This window comes from Lepidochelys olivacea, assembly GCF_965140295.1.
Source record: "Lepidochelys olivacea isolate rLepOli2 genome assembly, chromosome: 4".
NCBI lineage: Eukaryota > Metazoa > Chordata > Testudines > Cheloniidae > Lepidochelys > Lepidochelys olivacea.
Genome location: NC_140414.1, coordinates 135,402,907 through 135,429,179, shown reverse-complemented (window position 1 = coordinate 135,429,179; position 26,273 = coordinate 135,402,907). Strand labels below are relative to the sequence as shown.

Here is a 26,273-nt window from a genome sequence, read left to right as displayed (position 1 = left end):
CTCCTCCCACCCCACTCTCCTGCTGGTAATAGCTTATCTAAAGTGATCACTCTCCTTACAATGTGTATGATAATCAAGTTGGGCCATTTCCAGCACAAATCCAGGTTCTCTCACCCTCCGCCCCTCTACACACAAACTCACTCTCCTGCCAGGAGACTGTCCAGTTGCCAAATCACAGTAATGCATATGCTATAATAAAATACACATCATGATTATGCTCAATCTAGAAAAATTGGAGTATGTCATACTGCAACAAAACCATTCAGTTTATTATTAGCTATGGAGGAGAATGTGCCTGTGATGGGATCCCCCCAGGGTGCAGCCTGGGACAGTGCCCCCTGAACTCTCCCTAGCCTGAGCTCTCTCACAATGCCTTGCTAGTGACCAGCAGCAACCCCTCCAGGAGCTGTGATCACTCAGCATAACCACATGTAGAGCCACACACCCAGCTAAATGGCATGACTGCTCCCTGAGCCGCTCATGAATCACACAGAGAAAGGCACCAGCCAAATCCCCCCAGTTCCCAGCACTGTACCCCAGGAATATACTGTCTTGCACTGCTCAAGATGGGCAGTGAAAATTTATTAATTGATTCACCCCTTCAACAATGGAAAGTGGACATACACCAGCCTTTGCCACCTGAGCAGATTTGCCCCACACTTCATACAAACTCCCTGGTAAAGATAAACAAGTAAACAAATGTATTGATTATAAAAGGTAGATTAAGTGATAGGTAAAAAGTCAGAATGGTTACTAAAATAAAATATAAGCACACAGTCTAAACTCTCAACCCTATTAGACTGGGCAACGTCTAGATTAAGCAGTTTTTCTCACCCCACTGGATATTGCAGTCCTTAATATACAGGTTTGTTCCTTAAACCTGAGCCAATCTCCTCTGTTGGGAGTCTTGTCTTCTTCTCAGCGTCTTAGTTGCTTGCAGCGACGGTGGGGCAGGAGAAGGGCCCAGTATGTGTCCACTCTGTCTCTTTTATACCCTCAGTCCATATGCTTGGGGAGCACAAGTCCAGGCATGTCTGCGTGGCATTGCTGAGTCTCTCCAGGCAAGGTTAAGCAATTCCCCCGGTGTTGCCTCATGCAGGCAAGTCATGCATTGTAGCTCCCTTGCTGGACAATGGCTGTTAATAGGTTGTTTGACACCCCCCCTGGGTGTTGCTTACTTTCCTTGCTGTTGTGTCTGGAAGCATACATATGGATAGAGAAATGACTTTCAGCAGATCATAACCTTTTCCCTGATACCTTACAAAGCATGCTTTATACGTAAGATCATGATTATATGAAAACGAGGAATATGGGGGTTACAGTACTCTCCCCCCAAGGTATAGAATATCACAGTGCCCCTGTCAAATGGATGCTTTTGGATGTTTAAAGCCAGCAAGTAACTTTATTTCTCATTTCTTTAGTGTCTTCCATCCCAGGACCTCGAAGTACTTTATAAACCTTGAGTTAAGCCTATGACACAGGGATGTGTCTCCACTTGATAGATGGGAAACTGAGGCACAGGGACAATTACTTATCTAAAGTCATGCATCGTGTCTTTGGCAGTGCTGAAAGCAGAATCTACCTTTTGACCACAAGATAAGTCTGCATTCCCTGCAAAAGGAGATATTCACATAGTTGGGTTCTCTGCCCTCAAAGTAGTCAAACAAAGCTTACCTTACAAAAATATAGACTGATAGAGGCTTTGGGCCTTCTAAATGGTCAGTGTAGGAAGGCTTTGTGCACAATGGATTGATCTTAGCACTTTCTCATGCCTGAACTGTTGTTTCACTTAGGGTATTTGTCCTAGTTGTATTGTATACTCTTTGGAGCAGGGACTTAACTATTCCCGTGTCATGTAAAGTGCATAGTTGATTGTGCTGAAGAAATGGTTTCAGCATCTTTTAAGCATATTGTGTCTCTTGTGGGTAATAAGAGGAAAACACCACTAAGCCAGACTCTTCTAAAGGAAAATAGTCCCGGGGGCGTGGGGGAGGGCACTCATTGTCCCAGTGGATTGGCTGATAGCGATTTCTTAGGTGTTCTGCTGCTGAATGACATTTATTCTGCGTGAGTCATTCTCCAAAAGATTCATTAACTCCCACATGAGAATTTGCATTGATGTCTCCAATTCATATTAGGCCTGCGTGTGCCAAAATGCAGAATGCTATTTTGATGGATTTATTTTTATAACTGGCCAAATTCTGAATCATTCTGGTGTAAAATTTCTGTGTAAATCAGTGAGCTTTTGAAAATAATCACTGCATACATTTGTCGTGAGCTTGCTCTCTTTATAAGGCAATTTCACTGAAATCTTCTGTCAGTAATATCCCTAAACGTTAATATAGCTGAATGGATTCAAATGGTGGTGTTGTCTTTTTCTTGCAAGCTAGTTTTCAGCCACCTCTGCAATGGAAGCTTTATTTCTGGGCCAGGAGAATAGAAGCCCAGTTTTTAACCCCTTATTCTTTTATGAGCATATGTCTCTTACCTGAGGATATTTTTCAGGTGCCTTGATTTTTGTTTTTTTGCTATGCATAGCCACCATTATCCCTTCAAGATGAATAAAATGCAGAGATTTTACACTACTTAAATCCTTTTCTAAAAGGAGGGGCCTTGATTATTTCAGGAAGCTTATGCATAAGAACGGCCATACTGGGTCAGACCAAAGGTCCATCTAGCCCAGTATCCTGTCTTCCGACAGTGGCCAATGCCAGGTTCCCCAGAGGGAATGAACAGAACAGGTAATCATCAAGTGATCCATCCCCTGTGGCCCATTCCCAGCTTCTGGCAAACAGAGACTAGGGACACCATCCCTGCCCATCCTGGCTAATAGCCATTGATGGACCTATCCTAGTTCTTGTCTAGTTCTTTTTTTAACCCTGTTATAATCTTGGCCTTCACAGCATCCTCTGGCAAGGAGTTCCACAGGTTGACACTGCATTGTGTGAAAAAATACATACTTTAGTTTGTTTTAAATCTGCTGCCTGTTAATTTAATTTGGTGACCCCTAGTTCTTGTGTTATGAGAAGGAGTAAATAACACTTTCTCCACATCAGTCACGATTTTATAGACCTCTATCATATCCCCCCTTCGTCATCTCTTTTCCAAGCTGAGCATTGTACAGTACCTTAACTTCAAAGTATAAAAGACTGGAATTCATTTTGTGAAGACGCTATTCAGTATTGTTCTTCCTCACATCTAGTACATGGACATCAAATTAGCAACTGTGAAAAATCAGGACACTTTCTTTTTTGCCGGGGGGCGGGGAGACATAGTTGCATATAGAAGACAAAGCCCCAACTATTGGGATTGTCCCGATAATATTGGTCACATCAAATGCTGGAAGTTAAGCTGGAGACTAAACTAAGGTTGAGTTAGGCCATTCAGGTGTTCCTAAGTCTATCAATGTTGTTGAAAGTTTCCAGAATAAAGGGCTTCTCTAATCATATAACATTATCAATGATATCAACAGTAGCCATACAGCTGTTTCAAATGGATGTATTTTGAATGTACCATTTTATATTTAAAAGTTAATGCACCAGGTGGAATACTATGAATTGCTTCTAAGCCTTGTTCATTAAATGCCAGTGAAAGTGTATAAACCTGGCAGGAAAGCAAGTCAAAGCTTAATTATTTAATGAACTGTGTCTGACAAAGTAAGTGATTATCCCACCGGCGAGATTAAAGATTTTGAGTAATAAACAAATGTGATTCTAAAATAACTTGCAAAGCTAGTTGGGAAGTTGAGCCATTTATTTACAAAATGTGTATGGAGTCTAAATAGATGAAAGATTTCTGCTTCCTGAAGAAGCAAAGTGAATCTAAACCATCTACATTTTTGTGAAAAGAACAGAATACATTTGTTAGTCTCTAAGGTGCCACAAGTACTCCTGTTCTTTTTGCGGATACAGACTAACACGGCTGCTACTCTGAAACCTACATTTTTGTGAGGTCACCCATCATAATGGTATATGAACACCTTCTACAAACCTTTATTTCCCAGCCCAGTTGGCAGGAACAAACAAGATGTTAGGGATTTAAATGTGAGTGATAATGTGACTGAGAACGTTATTGTGGGAAAGCTATAGCAGACAGATGGATTTAGCATGTAGTTCTGAATGCGATGAGGCTGGCAGTCATTTCCGTAATCTTGGTCCAGCTCCTAAGAAATTTCCATTTTCTTTGGCTACTAGTTTTCCCCTCTTTCTTGGTCACTTCATCTTTTCCAGTGGTGTGGAGCTTAGATTATCACAAGAAAGGTGTCTCTCGGGTAGTTAGTGGGGGCTGATTTCATGCAAGCTGTTGAAATTCAGAACAGCAGCCTTGACCTCTAGGTGTTTGAGAGCCAGTGCAGGGACTGGGAAATCAGGATGATGCATTCCCAGTTACCTGTCTTAGTGAGAAGGCAAGTTGCTCTGTTCTGAACCAGATGCAGACATACCAAGCATTCCTAACTTTCAGTACTCCTGCTGAATTTGCACATGTAATTACAAAATTACAATTTTAAGTTTAAATCTACTAATTTTGTCTCTGTCACATAAATAAAATGTGTGTGTCACTCACCACCACTGGAGTCCAACAAACACAGCATATAGCATTGTGGGAATGGGGGGCTTTTTTCTCCACTGCCGTATGACTCGTGCACAGACTGCACCATGAGGGTCGGAAAGGAGGAAGATGTGGTGGTTTTGAATAGGTTGGGGCACTGCTGGATTCACTGCCCAAGCCACAGGCTGCGTGTTGCTCTTTAACTGCCCCAAGTGGGCCATGCTGGACTTTGTCAACGTGCTCTAGGGACTAGAGCTCTCCACCAGGATCCACCTGAGGCAATTCATGCACAGCCTGTGGCTTGGGCAGTGAATCCAGCACCACCCCAAGCCCCACTGGTTTGCCATGGTTTGCTTCCTATCAGACCTGGCTTCCCAGGCTGAAAGGGAGGTGAGGTCGGAAGGGCAGGAGGAGAAGGCAGCAGTGATAGAGGAGGAGGATCATCCCAGCAAGGAGTTCTAAGCCAGGAATGGCCAAAGTAATTAAGGGCACTAGGCAGCATAGGAGGGCACGTTTCCTAGGGCTGATCCTTCTTTCTCTTTAAGGGTGAGGGTCAACAAGTAGAGGAGTGAGGGGAACCCAGCCATTGGAGGAGAGGGACAAGAGGTCCCAGTTTCTCCAAAGGGAAGGGGCGGAGAGGTCCAAGCAACCTCCCTAACTTTTTCATAAACATCCCTAAAAGTATGATCGAGGTTGGCATCTCGATAGATGTAGCTTCCTTTACGGCACTAACTTCATAGGTATAAGGAATTTCAGTAAGTATGATTAGAGGTTATAACGTCTCTCAACATGGTTGGATCTGTGTCGGATAGGACTGGGTGTAGTTCCTTGACCAGTTGTAGATGGAAATGGGCATTCATTGCCACCACAACTGTCTGGCTGTCTGAGCGCAGTGCAGTGTCTGGTTTACAGCAAGCAGATTGCATTAATCTAACAATGTGAATGTGGCTGCCTTTGATGATGGCAATTGTAATGGAGGAGGTGAGTGGTTCAAAGTGCTTCCCTCTTCTGGTCAGCATTATTTCACTCTCATCAGAGTTTAGCTTCAGCCAGCTGCTCTTCATACAGGAGCTAATCTCAGCCAGGTGCTTGGAAAGCTTGGAGGTAATGCTGTGACAGACTGATGTAAGGGAAATCATAGAACTGGATGTGCTATGCTAGAAATAGATATTTTGCTATTACAACTTTAGTTAACAAATCTGTTGGTGATGCATAAACCACAATACCCCATTCAATCTTCAGTGGCTGGATACATGCTTAAATGAAAGGCATTATTGAAGTGGAAAGTTTTAATGATGAACTGTTGCTTTTAAAAATGCACTCCAATAAGCAATGAATGTCTGCTCCTAGCTTCCAGCCATTTCTGACGACTTGTCCGTACTTGTTTGTCCTTTGTAACCCAGACATCCAAAGAGAAGAAGAAAAGGTAAAGCGGTCAGTAAAAGATGCTGCCAAAAAGGGTCAAAAAGACGTGTGTGTGGTTTTGGCAAAGGAAATGATCCGCTCTCGGAAGGCTGTGAGCAAACTCTATGCATCCAAAGCACACATGAACTCTGTGCTCATGGGGATGAAGAACCAGCTTGGTAAGAACCTTGTTGCACCTAAATACAATAACTGTTCCTTAGATTAACGGTAGAGGTTGGCCCTGAGCTGAATGTTTCAAAATTGGAGTCAAATTCTGTCAAAGTTTGGGATGGTTTGGGCCTATCTCAAATGAGTCCAAGCCTGCAGGATGTATTTACACTTAAGTCATCTGCTCCAAAAGGTAGTCTTTCCTCTCATGATGCGCTGTGTGTCTGTTTGTTTTTCTTTGAGCGTTTCTAAAATAGCGATGAGTATAGTATAGTAATAGTATGAGTAATGCTGGCTGACTCCAGAGCCCCTTGTAAGAAAGATTCTAGCATTACAAGAAGAGCTTGATCACGTTCTGTTACTGGGGTGGGGTGTTTTTTGACAGGCTGCGTATCCGAGGGGTATTTCATTTGTAAGAGCACCCTGTATCTTCTTGCATGAATTCCTGTGGTTTTTAAAGCAAGAGTCCTGCACTGTGAAGCATCAAAGCAAGGGTGGGCTTGACAGAGAAGAGGAACAATTTGCCCAATGGCTTATTATTTAGCACTTAGACCATTTTTCATCTGTCAAAGCATTTGACAACCCCTTACTGAGACCTTCTTCCATGCCTCCCCTACACTTAGAATTTTTGCCCCCTTCTTGACCATCTACAAGCCTTGTTGTCCATGTTGAAATCTCCCTTTAAAATGCATTTTCTGGCTGGTCTATCACTGATAACTCCCCACACTGTAGCTCCTAACAGCAGCAGGGAGAAAAGGGATCCAAGGATAGGGAGGGGAAGACTTGCAAGCAGTTGCCTTATTATTAATTTGTATTACTGTAGCACCCAAAAGCCCTAGTCATGGACCAGGACCCTGTGGTGGTGTACAAACACAGAACAAAATGAGGAGGAGCTCCTAGCTCTGCAGTGGAGGCACCTTCTTTAGTCCACAACAGGCGCCAGAGTCTGATTTAATCATATCATATGTATATCTGTTTGCTAAGAGGAGACCTAGTGTGACTTATCAGGTCCATTGGGGACGAGGGGAGAAATGCATTGGAAGAGGTGTAGAGAAAAGCAGGGTGACGGACTGGCTGGGTGTGTGAACAGCTTCCAGAAAGAACGACCAGCCAACCACCAAAAAACTGAGGTGCGAGGCTGAAAAGGTGGGCCACGGGAGGAGGCTCCCCAACAAGTTGGCTGGGCAGCAGAACTAGGGAGGCAGGATTGGAAGACAGTAAGTGAAGACTTATTGATCCAGGTGTTAGTTCTTGCTGTATGTCCATGCAAATGGTTATAATTAAGGCTCCGTGTTTGTCATGGAAGTCATGGATTCCGTGACTTTCTGTGACCTCTGTAATTTCTGCAGCAGCCTGGTGTGGCTGGCCCAGGAGCCGCCTGGCTGCTGCTGAGACAGTCTCTGCCCTACTGCCCCCCAGCAGCAGGAGTTTGGGGTTGTGGGGCTCAGGGCTGGGGGGCGAGGCGGTGGCTACTTGTGGGGAGCCCTCTGGAAGGGCAACAGGAAGTCCCCTCCCTCAGCTCCTAGCTCCATGTGCTGCCTCTGCCTGCAGGCACCACCCCCGCAGCTCCCATTGGCCACCGTTCCCAGCCAATGGGAGCTGCAGAACCAGGGCTTGGGACAGAGCTGAGGCAGCACATGGAGCTAGGAGCTGGGTAGGGAACCACCACTCCCCTCCATCCCCCCCCAAGCACCCGCCACACTTCCCTGAGCTGCGGTGCCCCCCCAGGCCATGCGAGCACCCACTGCGCCCCTGTGCCACACCCCCCATCCCCTCAAGTTTTAGTTGGGTATATAGTAAAAGTCATGGACGGGTCACGGGCAGTAAACAAAAATAAACGGCTCATGACCTGTCAATGACTTTTACTAAAAATACGCATGACTAAAATGTAGCCTTAGTTATAATTAAGAGGAATTACTTTTGTTTCTAATTCTGAGATTTCCAAAGTGCCTGTTATGCAGGATGCCATGATAATAGGTTGTGGGGGTGTGTGTGTAAGAAGTTTTTCGTTTGTGGGGACTGTGATGGCTTAGCTACCAGGAGACCTCCATATCAAACTTCATTGATTTATTACAGTTACCTTTGCTGGAGAGTTTAGTAACTATTTTACCCAACAAAGTGTCCAACAAAACTAATCTGAACAATAGTAATGGTAAATCTGGGAACTAAATTCAATCAATGAACTCTACTCTAGAGGGATTTTAATCCTCCTTTAAGTGAAAAACTGAAGGCCGTCTTCACTGTAGAGTTACTACTGATACCACCACAGTAATAACAGTGATATTATAGCCATTATTTTATCAGAGGCAGAAAGGAAGGTGGGATTCTGGCTTGTATTTTTATTTGACCCCTAATTGGCTTGAAAAACTTTGACTATCAATACAATTGAAATGTTTTGATATTTCTGTACCTTCTCATTATTCAGGCCTGATGTTAAAAACACTTGTAAGCTAGGAGAGTTTTGAAATGAAAAGTACCATGTGAAATTCATCCCCTTAATTCAAGAGTGTCGTTTAAAATATGGGAACTCTTCATTATTAATAAAGAGATGCTGTTATTTCTCAACTTTATCTTTATTCAGGATTTGACATTTAAGGAACATTTAAGCACCATTCTAATAATTAGCTTCACAGACATCGTTGGAGGTTGCCCAGGACTGTTAATTAGCCACTGCAAAAAAAATATTGATAGAAACCCAATTTAGGCTGTATTTTAGTCCAGTTTTTATTTCTTGTTCAAAAAGGGGCAATTGTCAGTTATCTAATTCAATATTAAATGGCTTTACAACAATCCAGTGATGTGAATTCCTGACAGTGAGAGAGTTTCTAATTCTCCCAAAAATGTCAGACTACAAGCGTGGCTTCACGACATCAGGGTACTAATATCATGAATAATCAGATAACTGGATACATAGTCTTGCTCGCCTGACCAGCATGAAAACTTCAGTAAGACTTTCTGTGTAGGTTTTATTCCATGCTCATCAACTTCCCACCTGAGAAGAGCAAACAGAAACTTTTTATTTTCTGAATCTAACTGCAGGTGGGGTGGAATCTAGATCTATTGGCCTGGCTCAACTGCAGTTAATTGGAGCAGTATCTCCACTAAAACTCTTCCATCTTTCAGAAACAGGGAAAGTCAGATTTTTCCCCTCTCCTAAAGCAGACAACTTTAAGTTTAGAAGGTGATTAAGTAAATGGACAATCTCTTTTCTTATATGCACTTTCCTAGATGCCAAAATGATGATGATCTGTACAAGCAGGACTCTCGTCAGTTTTGTTCCCCTCTGCTGGCTTCATTCTAAAGCCTTTCCATGCCTTCTCTTGGCAGCTGTCCTCCGGGTGGCAGGTTCGTTACAGAAGAGCACAGAGGTCATGAAAGCCATGCAAAATCTAGTAAAAATCCCTGAAATTCAGGCAACGATGAGGGAATTGTCCAAAGAAATGATGAAGGTAAGTTCTGAAATATATTGTGTATTACGATAGCACCTAGACATTCAAAGTGAGATTGGGGTCCCATTGTTCAGCAGCGTGCAAACGCATAGTAAAATGGTCCCTGCCTTGAAGAGCTTACAATATACACAGACAGGACATAGGTTCCAGAGTCTTCCTCTGCTGCTATTAAAGGAATACTCAAGTTAAAAACACACTTTTAAATAATAATTTTCTTACGTTAATACTCTAGATTACTAAAACTTTTTTCTTATCCATTTTACTGTGCTCATGTGATATGCGCTAGTGTAATTTTGTAATGTTTGGTTTCCAAGCCCTGCAGGGGGATTTTTCTTTAAAGAAAAAGTGTTCCCAGTGAAATTTATAGAAAAAGCTTCCAAAATTTTTAGTTGATTACAGAATATCATTTGGGCAAATATAGCTGTGTGTGACTGACTGGAGCATTAACATACAGGCTGGCTTTTCAAAGATTTCAGTGTTTCCTGTTGTAGTTGTATTTGATTAAATATAGGGCAATAAATTTGATATATTGCTCTAAGGTGTTAATAAGACAACACTGCAGTTTAATTCTTGGGTTATCCTACTCTTGATTGTCAATCATTCTTTCCTCACAGTAAGTGTGCAATAACGCGTCATTTTGTTGCAGTGAAAATGTTCAAAGCGTCTGTATTTTAAAAATAACCCACATGCTAAACCAGCTCCACTGCATGCTGACTTAATTACAGAACTATCAGGAAAGCACAAGGATGGTGTGTGTAGTAGATAAGCTGCTATTGGAAGCAAGGCTGAGTCCTTTGATGGGTGAGATAGCGGCACGCATAATCTGGACTATTATGAAATTGAGGGAGCTGAATATACTTTCCTGAGAGTGCTGCGCTGCTGGCTGGCTGTAAGTCCCAGAAATGGGATCTGTTATCTTCCATTTCCCTATAGGCTGGTATCATAGAAGAAATGTTAGAGGATACTTTTGAAAATATGGAAGACCAAGAGGAAATGGAAGAGGAAGCAGAGCTGGAAATCGATAAAATCCTGTTTGAGATTACAGCTGGTGAGTACATATACCTGGACTAAATGTCTGGGGGCCCAGTGTTGAATGCCCTTAGTTTAAGTGGCAGCAGGGAGTTCTCAGTACTTCACAAGATGGGGCCCTCAGAGATGGAACAGAAGTACTGTAGCTCATAATCGTGAATACTGAGGCAGGAAAGAACTGGCTAGGGTGGGTCCAAAAAGTATAAATAGGAGGAATGCACAGAACTCAATAGAGACAGGGTCAGGTTATCACCTTATTTTAAAAAGCCACTTTCCTTTTGGTACTAGTAACCCCTTAAACCAGAATTTAAATAAATTCATGCTTGCTGCAGTTTAGTTACTTTGTGTTTCTCTCAACTTGTACAGTAACAATAGCGGAGTGCATTGCTTTTGATTCTGATCTAGTCAGGGTCACAGGCTGCTACACTGTTTGGGCTAAACACACTTTAGTTTAACTATTTTCCCCCTATTTTCCAATTTTTGAAAAAATGAAAATCTCTGTTGGGTCTTACGCAGCTTAAACAACACCAAAACAATTGGCCCTGAACCACTTGACTGTGTCCCTTTTTAAGTAAAATCTAGGCTGAATAATTGGAAAATCTCCTTATTAAATGAGACAACTTGTAAAAGTGCTTTGAATATAAAATATTAAATCAGAAGTCTCTGACTGTAGACTGTTATCTGAAGGGCTACAGGGAAGCTGGAAGTCCCACAAGTCCCAGCCTCCTTAGTGGCTAGTCCTATGGGTGAATTAGGTTCCCTGCCCCATGCTTTGCCGTGTCTCCTTGTGCCCAGTTCCCAAACCCCTTTTTCTTTTTTTTTTGGTCCCCCTTTCCCTGCCTCACATTTCTTTTCCTTTTTAAAAATACTCTTTAATCCTCTGCTCACTTGCCAAAAGATGAGTAATGCTCTGCAGCATTTGGGTTTATGGATTGGGCCATAGATGCTGTCACGACTGAGTACCATGGGAACAGAAGTGAAGTTGCCCTGTAACAAGGAGCTCTTCCCATTCACAACTGTTAAGAGCCTCAGAAGAATAAAGCAGGAAGGCGAGCTACTTTTAATCTATTTTGCCTGTGGCCACAGGAGTACAGGGAGCCAGGGTCGGGTTAGTGTCACAGCATGAGTCTCCCACTATCTTTCCCTAGAGCCCTTAGAATTAGAGTACAGTGCTCATCTAGACACTTTAAAATGGGCAAGACACTGTATGGTAAACACTAGGAAGAATTGATCATGAATTATTGCCTAGATAGCCTAATCACTTGTCTCTAAATTTCCAACATGCTGTCTCAACTGTACAGCAGTGGCTGACTTCTGTTACTTTTAAACCTCTAAAATGTGCAGCTACCTGAGAACTTCTCCATTTGTTAAATACAGATGACTGACTGATTAATGATGATTCTGGACATTATCTTGCTTGTTTTCAGGGGCATTGGGTAAAGCACCTAGCAAAGTTACAGATGCTCTTCCAGAAACTGAGCCCATAGGGGCTGTTGGTATAGCTGATGAAGAAGAGGAAGAGGATATTGAAGCAATGCAGTCACGGTTAGCTACACTCCGTAGCTAGATATTAAGTTCATATGTACAGCTTGTTTTTTTTGTGGTTTGGTTTTTTTGCTCTGGGATGGTCTGTTCCTCCTGTAAAATGTAAAACTTTGTTTCTGAAAATACTTCCTGTAATATACATTTTTCCTGGGGCTTGTGTTCTATAAAGGTTATTTTTGCCAACCTTTCACAGGTAATGTAGGCTATAGGGAAATAGTGGGTGTAATGTATTTTCAGATCTAAAACAATCTTTCCAAAAATATTCTTTGTGGCAAGGTAGGGTCTTCCTCTAACAAAGTACTTGTACTGGCTTAAGCTGCTACCAAAAAAACCCTTTAATATTTAAGTGTGTGTACATTTTTCTGAAACATTACGAATGGATTTTAATAAACTTCTTGTTTAACACTTGCTCCCCTTGGGTCTGTTTAGCTTGCATCTTAGTTTGAGTCTGTTCTAACCTTTGTGTGTATTCAAGCTGATAATGGTGAGGAAAGGGAAGTTTTGGTCAATGGTCAGTCTATGCTGAAGCATTTAGTTTATTTTCTTAAAGCTATTTCTATCCCCCCCCTTCCATCCAGAGATCAAGCATTTTACAAGTGCAGACTAACCCACCCAGCCTTCTTCAACAGGAGCTATTTTCCACTCCAGTGCACAAATGGGAAAACTGAGCTGTAAAGACTTTGACCACTGCTGTAACAGTTCTATGCTTCAGGCTGTAGCTGTTCAATTTTTAACAAATGTTACTGAAGCATGTTTTTCTACTGTCCCTTACCCAAAGTCCTTTTTAGCAAACCCTTTATCAGGACAGCAGGGTATCTCTTCAGAAGTAAGACTGGTGCTTGATAAAAGAAGGATGAAGCCTACTGTTGTTGAGAGCTCAAGAAACCAGTGAAGGAAGCTCTATTTTTAAGGAATTGGGTACTCAATACATTCATAGAAAATTAGGGTTGGAAGAGACAATATCCCACAATATTCTTGCCAGCAAGTTTTAAGAGTATGGATTGGATGAATGGACTATAAGGTGGATACAAAGCTGGCTAGATAGTTGAGCTCAACAGGTAGTGATCAATGGCTCGATGTCTAGTTGGCAGCCCATATCAAGCAGAGTGCCCTAGGGGTGGGTCCTGGGGCTGGTTTTGTTCAACATCTTCATTGATGATCTGGATGATGGGATGGATTGCACCCTCAGAAAGTTTGGATGACACTAAGCTGGGGGCAGAGGGTAGGAACAGGGTCTAGAGTGACCTTGTCAAATTGGGCCAGAAGAAATCTGCATTTGTCCTTGTTGAACCCGAGTCCTGCACTTAGGAGGCACTGCTACAGGCCAGGGACCGACTGGCTAAGCGGCAGTTCTACAGAAAAGGACCTGGGAATTACAGTGGACAAGAAGCTGGATATGAGTCCAATGTGCCCTTGTTGCCAAGAAGGCTAACAGCATTTTGGGCTGCATTAGTAGGAGCATTGCCAGCAGATTGAGGGGAGTGGTTATTCCCCTCTATTTGGCACTGGTGAGGCCACATCTGGACTTATTGCATCCAGTTTTGGGCTTCCACTACAGAAAGATGAGGACAAATTGCAGAGTCCAGCAGAGGGCAATGAAAATGATTAGGGGGCTGGGGACCTGGGATTGTTTAGTCTGCAGAAGAGAAGAGTGAGTGGGGGTAGCCTTCAACTACCTGAAAAGAGGTTCCAAAGAGGATGGCTCTAGACTGTTCAGGGCAGCAGATGACAGAATGAGGAGTAATGGTCTCAAGTTGCAGTGGGGGAGGTTTAGGTTGGATATTAGGAAAAACTTTTTCACTAGGAGGGTGGTGAAGCACTGGAAGGGGTTACTTAGGGAGGTGGTGGAATCTCCTTCCTTTGAAGTTTTTAAGGTCAGGCTTGACAAAGCCCTGGCTGGGATGATTTAGTTGGGGACTGGCCCTGCTTTGAGCAGGGGCTTGGACTAGGTGACCTCCTGAGGTCCCTTCCAAGCCTGATATTCTATGATTAGGCTACTCTTGCTGGTGCCAATGAGTGTAGAACCTCTAGTAACTTGTGCTGACTGTCCTGCGCCTCTTCCAGTGGCATCTCAAGAGCACTGGCTATTCTCCCTAGGTGTTCTTGAAACTGATAATCACTTATCAGTTGAAGGTGTCTGACACAACTGCGTCTGGAGACAAAGTGAATCTCTCCAGCTGCACTGGTACTGTTACCCGGAGTTCTGTCAATCCAAAACTTTTGGTAACTTTTAATCTGTGAGGTAGTGTCAGGAAATAAATTAAGGGAGACACGGCCATCTGACTGATAGATGGCTGGCACAAACAGGGCAACACAGGAGTGCTTTCACTTAAAGCTAAACTTTGTCTCAAGCACTTACATGTGTCTGCAACAGGTTAGTAAAACACCCCCAACCCTTGATAATTACCAAAGCTGAGTAACTTTCAAGGGGCACAGTGACAGGCTTCCTTTGGACAATCTTCTGTCTGCCCATGGGGACCCCAATATGTGTTCTGGGGACCATCCCTGAAGAAACCTCCTGAAGAGTCCCACTACCTCAACCTTTTTCATACATTAGTAATACAATGACATGTCACATTAAAAAACTTGCTAAGCAAGCAACTTTTAAAGGTCAAGCAAGAGGTTTCCTTATGCTCATCAATTAACTGTTTTTTTCAGCATGTGCATGCCTTGAGGCCCTGACAGACACATTCCTGAAGGTATGTTATAGACAAGCTTCTGGTTTTTCTAAAATACATATATTGGCAATTTCAACATTATCAGGAAGGATATGGGGTCAAGCTGCCCTTTCTGTGGCACCCAAAACCCCATCCCCTCCTGCCTTGGTTAAGCTAAGGCTGCTGCATGGCCAATTTACAGCCTGCTGAACAGGCTACTGTCAGTAATAAGCAGTAGTGGTTTCAGGCACTTTATTGGTTTGCCAAAGTCTCCCCATACAGTGCTGTCAGAGCTGGGCTGATTGTGCATTGTCTAACTACTTCCAAATGTCTACTGGATGAAGAGTAGGGCAGTGAAATGGGGGTTCTCCTGAGCCAAAAGGAGACTGTTCTGAAGGCAAATACTGGGGCCATGAACTCCAATATGGCCAACCCAGTTGATCCAGCAGCACAAGTACAACAACAGAAGGAGCTGGATACCAGCTTCTTGGGTAAGGCAAAGGAGGAAATTGCCACAGAGGCCTTGCAACCCTCCGGTAGTTTGTATTTCTGAAATGAAAGAGGTGAACATCCAGGTCCTTGGATTCAGGAGTTAGTCTTGTGTGAATGACTGGCTGACAGAGCAAGATGCATTGAGAGGTATGGCCAGCAGGAGGTAAATGCAATGCAGGAGATGGAGCCCTCTGCAGAGGTGAGTGCACCAGAATGTAAGGAAACCTCACTCCTTTCAGGGCAAACAGTTCATGAGGGCTGAGAGCACTTCCAATTTTCCCCAGAGTCAATGGTGTCCAGTCTATTGACAGGACCAGAACCAGTAAAAGCACCTGTCTCAGGACTGACAAATCATGGGAATCTGGCAGAGCCAAGGCAGGATTTGGTGCAATAACCAGCAGATCTGGCAAGTGGTGTAGCCTATCACTCCTTTGCACCTTGGAGTGCATAGCAACTCTGTGGCTGGAACTAGTGGACAGTGCAGCATCTCTCTTGGATTGAGACTTACAGCTATGCTTATGCACATGCTTCCACAGCTCATGGCTTGCCCTGATGTGAGGTTCATAGTTCTGGTGCTGGTGGATCTGGATGGAAGCTCCATGGTAGGGGAAGTGCTCAGGCTGATGCACCCTATCCAGGATCTGACTTTGGCCTTCCCCTGTATGAGCAGGGAAGGAGAGAGAGATTCTGCACCAAGAGGTGATGTAGGCTTCCCCCAAACAGTACAAACGGTGTTGGTGTTAGTCATTGATAGAAAGTGAACAAGGGTAGAAAGCACAAGCTTTGAATCATGGCATCTTTGGAATAACCCACTACCCTGACAGAGTTCAGCAGGGGAAAGATTGGTTGGCAGGGAACACTGTCAAGGTGGAGTCACAAATCCTTAAAAAAAACTAGGAGTTACCAAAGTACAACAAAAAATAAAACCCAATAAAATCTTATGAACCATGAGGCAATACAAGGGCTCACATGTGAACCACTGAGCAATACTACTTTGAGGGTTAGGATGTATGTGTAGAGCTTTTTCAGAGGAATACAATAGGGACCACCACTCAAAGAACATTAGCTGCACTAGACCCCACCCACCCACCCAACTGGTTTGGTGCTCTTGATCTTCAGGATGCTTATTTTTGTGCAGCAATTGTCCTGAGCTACAGGAAGCTTCAGATAGGGGCAGATCAGCATTATCAATATATAGTTTTCATCTTTGGGCTGTTTACTAACTGCATGACCCAATAGTGGCAGCCTATCTCAAGAGGTTGGGAATTCACATCTTCCCATATTTAAACAATTGGCTAGATGTCAGTTAAGTCCAAAAAAATTGCTCCCTCCATGTCCACTTTGTTCAATCTCATTGGCTGGGGCTGATTTTGAGCAAGGCAAACTTATTAGCTCCAAACACAAAATCAAATCTATTATAGCTCTACAAGACTAAGTTTGAGTTTGTCTCTAGCTATTCTTTGGTACTCACTCGGACCAAGTTTATCTATGTTTCCATTTTCTGTAGAATGTTTCTGATTTTCCAGTCATTAAAAAGTTCATGATGGAGTCAGGGGCCTCTTACTGTTCTTCGTATCTTTCCTTTGCAGGAGGCTAGTTTACTGTTGTCTAACATTATCTCTTTAAGAAACTGACAGTTCTCCTGCACTCCTCCTTCCCTAAGGTCACATGGCAAGAAAAAAAACTACTAGTTTGAGTTTGTTAAAATCATCCTTTATAAAGTCCATTTTCTTAGTCTACCGAAAGGAAGGAGTAAGAGCAACAGACTCAGGAGATCTGTCATTTCATGATCACCTCAATGCATATGGTGCAGGTGCATCAAGACTGACAAGCACTTAACATTTTTTCTTCAAGAGCTGTACATGTAGTTCATATTCCAAAGTTTACAATCGGAGCTCAAAACAGGTAGGGAAAGGGATCCAGTAGAGGGACAGATCAGGGTGACAATAGGTATTAGTGCCATATTTTTTTTCTACCACCGAAAAATACCTGTTGGCATAAGATGCAGGGTTAAAGGAGGAAAGGGGAAGGAATTATTGGACAAAGTAGTGAGAACCTTAGTGGAGAAGCATTATGAACAGTGAGGTTGAGTAGCTGAAGGGTTGCCTGGAAGAAGAGGGATCAAGCAATTGGTAATAAGGGCCCAAAGCCTGAGCTCTAGCCCAAGCCCAGAAGTCTACACAGTAATGAACCAGCCCCGCAGCCTGGGCCCTTATGGGGCTACCTGCTCTTTTAAATACAGCCTTGAAAACCACTTTGACATGATCTAGAGTGGGATAGATAATTCACATCTCATTCTATTGCAGAGACTACAGTAACAGTATTGGAATAAGAACTTGAGTAGTTAAATCAAACTTCAGTTAACCAAGTCTGTAAAAGTGCTATTAAATGCAATTTAATTTCCAGTTGCCTAGGCTTTTAGTTCAGACTTCTTTAAGCACAAGGTAGAAGTTTCTACCCTGAAACACCTTGCTTTTGTATATACTTTGTTTTTAACTTAATAGCATTGTATCAGGGTAGTCAGTTTAGAGGGTCAACAGAAGAGGTTGGAAAAGGAACACACTCTTAAAACAGAAATAATAGTATTCACTATTAGACCCTAGAGTTAGAGTACAAATACCAGTTTAAGCTGGAAATCAAAGTTTCAAAACAGGAATTTTTAATGAAAATGCCCTTTTCATTTAACATGTAGAAATGTAAACACATTTAACTGAAGATGGTTAATCCCCATCCTTGTCAATATACACTAGTTTTAATACCATTTTTGATGTTAGTTCTGTGTTAATGTAAAAACTTAAGAACTGCGCTCAGTACACTTACTGTTGGCTATTAAATCAAAACTTTGTACTTCCTCCTGTCCCCTCCCCCCAAAAGCAAATTATAAAAAAGTTGATGACCTTTGCATCATGTCTTGATTAACATTTTTCAAATGGATAATTTGGAAATTTCCAGTGTACATATTTTCCAGAGTAAGGTTTACAGGACGTATCTTTGTACAGGTTGGAGAGTTTCTCCTTATAAAATTCTATTGCAAATGAGCATTCACAGTATGTCACAGTCTGTTAATGTTAATATTACTACATATACATCTCAGGTTTGTAAACATTAGACAAATACATAGAACAAAGTACCATGATCCTCTGGTACTGCTGAAAGGAAGATGAGGTAACAATCTCAGCATCCACAGGAGGTCCTGATGGAATAGTTTAAACTGCTGCCAATATTTTTCAGTTTCACAGTTCATGGTTAAGGCTTTCCACCTGATGGTTTGCTAAGGCTGGATTCATTAGCTCTCAATATCCCAACTGCATCTTTAACAGCATGGTATATGACATTCTTCACCTAGAAGGAAAACAAGAAGCTAACCACTTTAAAGAGGCAAAGCTAAAGCATTTATCTAGTCAGTCTTGAAGATTTTACATTTAGCCTCTTGTAGAGTGAAAAAGTTTTGACTTTTTCCAAAATAAGCAGCATCCATGAACTCCAACCATGTTTAAGGCTGTACATTCAAGTTTCAACAATTAACTGAAGGTTGGTGTAGCCTGAATAAAGTCCATTCTACTTACTTCTGTATGTGGCTATGTATTGGTGTGTGCAATTAGGTGAGGTATAGCATCAGGTATAAGTGGCTACTTGAGATATTTTCCTAAGTATCAAACAATGACTGGATGATTGTTAATAACTGTTCTATATTTTGGCTCACCTAGTTATATATGGTACTGAACTGAATCTGCACGTGAACCCAATGGTGTATTGTAGTTATGGCCAGAGTTAAGGCTGCATAGTACTTGTTCAGCATGAGGATGGAGATATACAGGACATGGATGGTGGAGGGGGAACAGCTGAGACTGAGATGGCAATGATGAAAGGAATGTAGGTGCAGTTGAATCTATCAATGCTATATGTCCTCTTCCAGAGCCCCCAGCTCTCCCCCCTGACAGTTTCATTGGCTAATCTCAGTGCGACTCCATTAGGTTATTTCAAACTAGAGAAATAACTCATTTTTAAAAGTTCAAGACTGGCTTATACAAAATATGAGTTTGAGAGAAGTTTGGAATTAGGGGAGACTATAGTTCTTCAGCTCCATGAAACCAAAGACAGGGCAAAATTTTAAAAAGCTTTCTCCACAAAACTTATACAGAAAATTCAATTACTTCTGAAGAGTTATTCTTCAGAATTTGATTTAAAAATCAATTAAAACCATTCTGTTAACATGCATTAAGTCAGGGGTGGGCAAACTTTTTGGCCCAGGGCCACACCTGGGTATGGAAATTGTATGGTGGGCCACGAATGCTCATGAAATTGTGGGTTGGGGTGCGGAAGGGAGTGAGGGCTCCAGCTGGGGGTGTGGGCTCTGGGCTGAGGCTAGAAAAAAAAAGTTCAGGGTGCAGGAGGGAGGTACAGGCTCTGGGGGTGCAGGAGGGTGCTCTGGACTGGGACCGAGGTGTTCAGAGGGTGGGAGGAGCATCAGGGCTGGGGCCCAGGAGGAGGTCAAGGGTGCAGGATCTGTAGGCCCTTTACCTCAAGCAGCTCCCAGAAGCAGCAGCAGGCTCCGCATAGGAGCCTGAGGAGGGACGCCACCCCTGCAGCTCGCACTGGCTGTGGTTCCTGACCAGTCGTAGCTGCGGGGGTGGTGCTTGGGGTGGGAACAGCAAGCAGAGCCTCCTGGCTGCCCCTAAGCGTAGGAGCCAGATGGGGGACATGCCGCTGCTTCCAGGAGCCGCATGGAGCAAGGCAAGCCCCCAACCCCGCTCTCCGGCTGGAGCTTGAGGGCTGGATTAAAGTGTCTGGAGGGCCGGATGCGGCCCCCGGGCCATAGTTTGCCCACCCCTGCATTAAGTGCAACTCAACATAACATTAATATGCAGTTGCTATTAAACCCAACATATGTAGTTTAATTTTTTTTTTAATATAAAACTAAAAATTGATAAATTACCTGCAGTTTATCTTCATGGTTCGTATGTGTATGCGACAGATATCTGAATTCCTGAGTGAGCCAAAAGCAATGTTTGACATGCTCCGGAGAAACAAAATCTTCTGCTACTTTAATACAACTGTATAAGTTATGAACCTGAGGAGAGAACAAAGATATCAGTCACATATCTAGAAGTCTAAAATTATCAAGTCAATAATAGTGTCATTGGTTCTTGCCTGATGCGGTGCTCCTGCTGGAATGAAAACTACATCTCCTAGAAACTGCACGATAGCCCAGCCTTGAACTCCATATTCTTGATGAAGACGTTTCCTTAAAGATCTGTCCAAGTACCAACTCTGATCATGAATTGGATCATGATCGATGGGGTTCTCTTGACCTTGTTCTTCTGAGACCTGAACAAACAGTCACAATACGATAGTGACTATCCAAAGAGATGGCAAATACTGTATCAATGTGCACTTCTTGTATTTGACAAACAAAGTCAGATCATTAAGTAGTTGACCTGTGTATTTGTGTTCAATTACAGTACTAGCTATAAAAACAAGGAGTTCGGTGCACCTTAAAGACTAACATTTGGGCATAAGCTTTTGGGCATACGTTTTTTACCCACGAAAGCTTATGCCCAAATAAATCTGTTAGTCTTTAAGGTGCCACCGGACGACTTCTTGTTTTTGTGGATACAGATTAACACAGCTACCCCCTGATACTTGAGTACTAGCTATAAACACTAATGAAAATGGAAGTTTCATCCTCCAGTACTTTAAGAGCTCTAAAGGTTATTACGACAGTCTGTTTAATAATACAGAAGATTTGGTATTCTTATGGTGCTTTGAAAGCATTTGCTAATGGTCTTCACTACACTTCTGTGACAAGGACAAGTATCTCATTTACAGAGAGCCCCTCTGCGTCCTTCATGTGACTTGCCCAAGGCCATAGAGGGAACCAGTGTAGCAATGGGATTAGAGGTTTTGTTCTAGAAAATAAGATATGATATGTACTATAATCTACCTCTTTGGTCTTCTCATACAAATATTTAAGGTAGAGCTATGTACTGTTTTGTAAGGTCATCTGAAATGAAGTGGAAGTATTAACTTCCCATGTAGAAGCAGTGTACTTATTTTCCATTAACATCCCTTAAGCCTAGCTGGCGTACCAGGCCTCTCTGATCCCTACCAATAAGCCTGTCAGAGATCCCCACATTCACATCTCTTATGAATAAGACAGTATGTAGGTTTATCAGCAGTTTATTTCTCCAAGAGAACAGCCCAGAATCATCATCATCATCAGAATTTGGAAGTTTCACTCTTCCAAGGTTTTTTTCACCAAGACATACACTTTCCAATCATTTGGCTGACTCAACCACCTCCCTTTTAAAAGCTTTGCATCTGGTTTACTTTTTTTCCCATTACCAAATAGGACTACACCTGGAATTGAGCCCACTAATTAAGCCGTCTTGCAAGACCTACACAAAGTCCTGATAGGCAGAAACAAAGTTCTTCAGTTTGCATAATTTAATTATCCCTTCCAGTGTTAATGCCTCACCCACCCCATGTCTCTTTTGTTGGTGAGAGATAAGCTTTCGAGCTTACACAATGCTCTTCTTCAGCTATGGGAAATGCAGAGCAGGTCTACACTACAAACTTGCAGTTGTGCCGCTATAGCTTCTGGCGAAGATGCTCTAAGTGCTCTCCTGTCAGCTCAACTCCACCTCCACAAGAGGCGATAGCTATGTCAGTGGGAGAAGCTCTCCCACCAACATAAGCACTTTCGACATATGGGGTTAAGGTCAGTATAACTACATTGCTCAGGGGTGTGGATTTTTCACACCCTTGAGCAACATAGTTATGCCAAAATAAGTGTGTAGTGTAGACTTGGCCTCACCCAGTGTTGAAGCTTAATACAAGGCAGAACAAATTGTTTAATATAAGTAGTTAACATATTTCAAGGGACAATTCAAGGTGAAGTGGCACGTTAACACCTCTCCAGTCATAGGGAGAAAGAGGGAGGTTGTTAGTGGGTTATAGATTGTTGTAATAAGCCATAAATTCAGTCGATTTTTAGTGTCCAGCAAAGTTATGGCTTATCTTTTGCCAGTGTTGTGGGGGTTTGGATGAGGACTGATAAGTCACATATAGTGATCACTTGGAGAGGGCGGGAGGAGTGTTCATCCACAAGTGAGAAGGTGTTTTTGTGTTTTGTTTTCCTGTGGGAGTTCATTCAAGAATATAGTTACTGTCTGGTTTCACCCACATAGTTGCTATTGGGACATTTAGTTCACTGGATGAGGTACACCCTGTGTTGGGATAGGCATGTGCAGGACCCATGGAGCTTGAAAGGTGGGTTGTGGGGGGCGGAGGGTGGGTTCATCATTATAGCAGTGGAGATGTGTGTGTAGGTTTTGCATCTGTTCTGGCAGGGTTTGGGACTGACACAGCTACAAAATGCCCCTCCCTCCAGTTTTAATCCTTTACACATCAGCTAACAGCAGACTTAAAAGTTGACCAGTTTTTAAGATTCTTAAAGATTATAATGTATTCAAGCCACACTGTAGTAGTCAGGAGGGTGGACCCTGGCTACTGAAATTCTTGCCTAGAGTGTCAGTTTAAGATCATATCTCCATCCTCACACAGTGCCATAAATTCAGGATCCACTGAAAACACAGTTTAACAAAACAAAAACGAAACAACACACACACACACACACAAAACACTCAGATTTCCTTTATCTTACCTCCTGGGCTAGTTTCTACTCTCCCCTCTGACCCCACTGCTCATCTACCACCAGATTCTTCTAACTCATCACACAACCTGGCCATTCTTGGTGCAAGAGCCCCTGCAGCACATGCCACATGAAATTAACTTTAGATTAAGGCCAGAAAGGAAAATTGTGATCTAGTTTAACCTTCTGCATAACAGGCTATAGGACTTCCCTGAATCAATTACTGATTCAGCTGTGGTTGAACTACAGCATCTCTTTGGATAGAATTCTAAGTCTTGATTTTAAAATTCCCAGTAATCAATAATCCACTATAACCTTTGGAACATCATAACTGAGGGTTAACTACTAGATATTGGAAAAATTCTGTTGAAGCAGTTTTTCATCAGAATTTGATGCTTTTAGCAAAATCCAGCTATTTTGCAGAGAAAAAAAAAAAGTTTGATTATGAAGTTTTACAGAACCTGCCTACATTCCTGCAAGCTCACCTGTCCTGCTCCCTGGCAACCTGCCTTATAGACTGCCTTGGAGTTGGAGACACCAGGACTCCCAGCAGGTTGGCTGCCTCAGAGCCAAGGCTCCATTCCCTCTTGCAGAAAATTTCCAAGCGTTTGTTTTGTGTTCCAAATTGAAACTAAACCAAAATTTCAATTTCAAAATATCAAAAAATTTTCCATGAAAGGGAATTCTCTGCCCAGTTCTATTAGTTACTCTCAGTTAAAATTTGCATTTCTTTTTAACCTTAGTTTTGTCTGGCTTCCACTTCCAGCCATTGGATCTTGTTAAGAGTTTTGTTAGATTGAAGAGCTCTCTATCACCACATTTCTGTTCCCCATATGCAAGTTTGTTTCTAAGCATAACATTAACCTACCTTTTTAAGGAGTTCCCGGATCTTCTCTGTATCTTTAGCAGCATAAATGTGCCATAGAGCTCCAGGTTTCTCTCGACTGTCTATAAAACGCTTAATTGTCAACTCATCAGAATCGCCATCTTGTATAGTTTTAAGCACTTCTGTTACAGAACAAAGAGTGAACGCATAATTAACTGAAGGGCTTTGCCTCCGAGTACACATCGCTGATCTCAATGAGCAAATGTTTTACCTTCTTCTTGATTGACTTGTCCTTTTGGTATGCCCACATAAACCATAACATTAGCTGCATCAGACACATCTAAATGGAGGTTTGTTGTGCCATACTTTCTATCGTCTGGTGTAATTAAACCTGGAAAATTTAAATATATGCAACATATTTATAAGCCAATAAAGAAAAATGCACTTTCAGAAGCAGATGTATTTGAAAAGCCATGTTTACAATGTTTGTTAACATGATTACAGTATCAAACTGTTTTTCAGAGATTCAGAATCCAAGGCCGGCCTCACTATCAATTTACAATTGTAAAAAAAAATACATTTTCAAAATAGGCTTATGGCCTAACACACTGTTTGCCTTCATGCCTAACATGGCTAAAATGTACAGAAGCCATGCTCAAGACTTACTAGTACAGGGTTTCTATAGCCATGTAGCCCAGTATGAGTCTCAGAAACAATCCAGTTCCTATTAAGTATGGCGGCTATACTAACAACCCCTATAACGAAAAATTTGTCAAGCATGGCTCTGAAAGAACCATGTCTGAGAGCTGTTTTAAACACACGTCGAGGAAAGAAGGGCTCAGGGAGAGATTAAAAAGGGAGGCTATGGCTCAGAGGAAAAAAAGAGTTCCAAAAAGATTGGGCACACGTAGGACAAGCAAATATCCATGGAGAGGTGGAATAAAGTAACAAAGAGAACAGGCAGATATGTCATTAAAAGGACAGTGGAATGAATGCACAGAGGTTCTTGAGAACTAAGGATAGAAATGATAATTACATACAAACCAAGAGATCAACTGATGGATATTGACAGTAACTCATCTGAGCAATTCTAGTTCTTATAAAAGGGAACCAAGATCAAACACCTAATTTGGATTGACAGAATGACTAATCTGATTGTCTATGACTACAGGTCTGTACTTAATTCTGAATTTAACATTTACGGGAATATATGGAAAGTATGAGCTACAAAATTAACAGGATTATTTACCATATGCATTGTACATTTTAGGACCTAAATCTGGTCGAACAAAATAGTTGGGAAGTCTGGAGGCAAGGTTCAGTTTACCATCTCTTCTAGTGTACTCTGGCAATGGAATGTTATTCATCAGGTCATCAAACCTATGGTAATACAACTCCATTAATATTAGGCAACAGTATAAAATATTTTAGGGACAGATTTATTAAAATTACTACAACCAACATTATTTTCTTTCCCAGCCAAGGGGTGTAATTCTTTCATCAATGCACTCATTAAATCTAAATGGGAAAACAGGAGAACAAACAGCTAGAGAAGACATAGGAACGTAGTAGATATGTGAAGTTTAAGATATATTAGTAATTATACTAATGTACTCAACACTGAAGCCCCTAATGTCAACTAATTGGCCAATTATCTCTATTGTCATTAAGTACAATATGCAAATTAGGCAAGGCATAGATTAAATTTGACCCAGAGTTTAAACTTGGCAAAAATGTACACTTTGACAGAACCTAAAAACTAAGAGAAGTATTATGGACTTTCTTTTTTGAAGTCTAAACTTTATCAATCAGCAGCAAAGGGTTAATTTAGATGCAAATACAACCTATTGTATATTCATGAGCATCTATAGCAAAGCTTATTTCTCAGACACTCAACCATGCTGAGCATCTCACAGAAACAGATGTAGTTTATGCATAAACGACAGTCACTGCTCAGAGTTCAATCAGGTGTTTCAGAGGCCAATAGCATTTGTGATTTCTGTGAGGTCTTTGGTGCATCAACCATGCAAGGAATAGTTTTTTCAAAAGTTCATACCGAGATGGCATCATGTCTCGGAAGTCTTCTCCCGGAGGCCAGTCCTTAAGCTTCAACACCATTGGCTCCCTTCCTTCTGTTTTAAGGCGGCCTATGATTAAGAGTTCACAGGTATTAGTTTCTTGTAACTTGTACTTTTTATAATGGAAAACTCATCCAAAGGTATCTGGTCTCACACATTACAAGCACACTGTAGCCACAAACATTTATGCAAAACCAGGGCCCTGTTTTTTCCTATGACACTGTTGTCTGGAAAATTCCTTGACTTGTGTCCCAGAAAAAGCAGTTTCTTACAATAGCAACTGGTTCTTCCAGAAATTGGGTGTGTCCTCCCTATCCATCCAATCCCAGCTGCAATTTAATTTCAGGAAAATTCAGGAAATCAGTGGCTATTGTGTCCTCTCAGCAACCTCTCCCAACATCAGACACTTTCAACAGAGGTTAG

At 42.1% G+C, this 26,273-nt stretch overlaps 2 protein-coding genes across 5 annotated transcripts in view; one reads left to right on the top strand and one right to left on the bottom strand.

The window, feature by feature from the left end:
- Positions 1 to 12,551, top strand: part of LOC311520263 (charged multivesicular body protein 3) — a 55,627-nt gene extending 43,076 nt beyond the window's left edge. For all 3 annotated transcript variants that reach the window (XM_084627623.1, XM_084627621.1, XM_084627622.1), the window contains 4 exons: positions 5,952 to 6,131; positions 9,448 to 9,569; positions 10,503 to 10,617; positions 12,026 to 12,551. In XM_084627623.1, coding sequence (XP_084483749.1) covers positions 5,952 to 6,131; positions 9,448 to 9,569; positions 10,503 to 10,617; positions 12,026 to 12,165 — 557 coding nt within the window. In that variant the 3' untranslated portion in view covers positions 12,166 to 12,551. The remainder of the gene's footprint in view (positions 1 to 5,951; positions 6,132 to 9,447; positions 9,570 to 10,502; positions 10,618 to 12,025) is intronic.
- A 5,377-nt stretch (positions 12,552 to 17,928) lies between these two features.
- The window catches only part of KDM3A (lysine demethylase 3A), a 50,969-nt gene continuing 42,624 nt past the window's right edge, over positions 17,929 to 26,273 (bottom strand). For both annotated transcript variants that reach the window (XM_084625460.1, XM_084625461.1), the window contains exons 19-25: positions 25,829 to 25,919; positions 25,022 to 25,152; positions 24,044 to 24,163; positions 23,815 to 23,954; positions 20,444 to 20,620; positions 20,229 to 20,363; positions 17,929 to 18,634 (exon numbers count right to left, since the gene is read on the bottom strand). In XM_084625460.1, the coding sequence (XP_084481586.1) occupies positions 18,539 to 18,634; positions 20,229 to 20,363; positions 20,444 to 20,620; positions 23,815 to 23,954; positions 24,044 to 24,163; positions 25,022 to 25,152; positions 25,829 to 25,919 (890 nt within the window). In that variant the 3' untranslated portion in view covers positions 17,929 to 18,538. The remainder of the gene's footprint in view (positions 18,635 to 20,228; positions 20,364 to 20,443; positions 20,621 to 23,814; positions 23,955 to 24,043; positions 24,164 to 25,021; positions 25,153 to 25,828; positions 25,920 to 26,273) is intronic.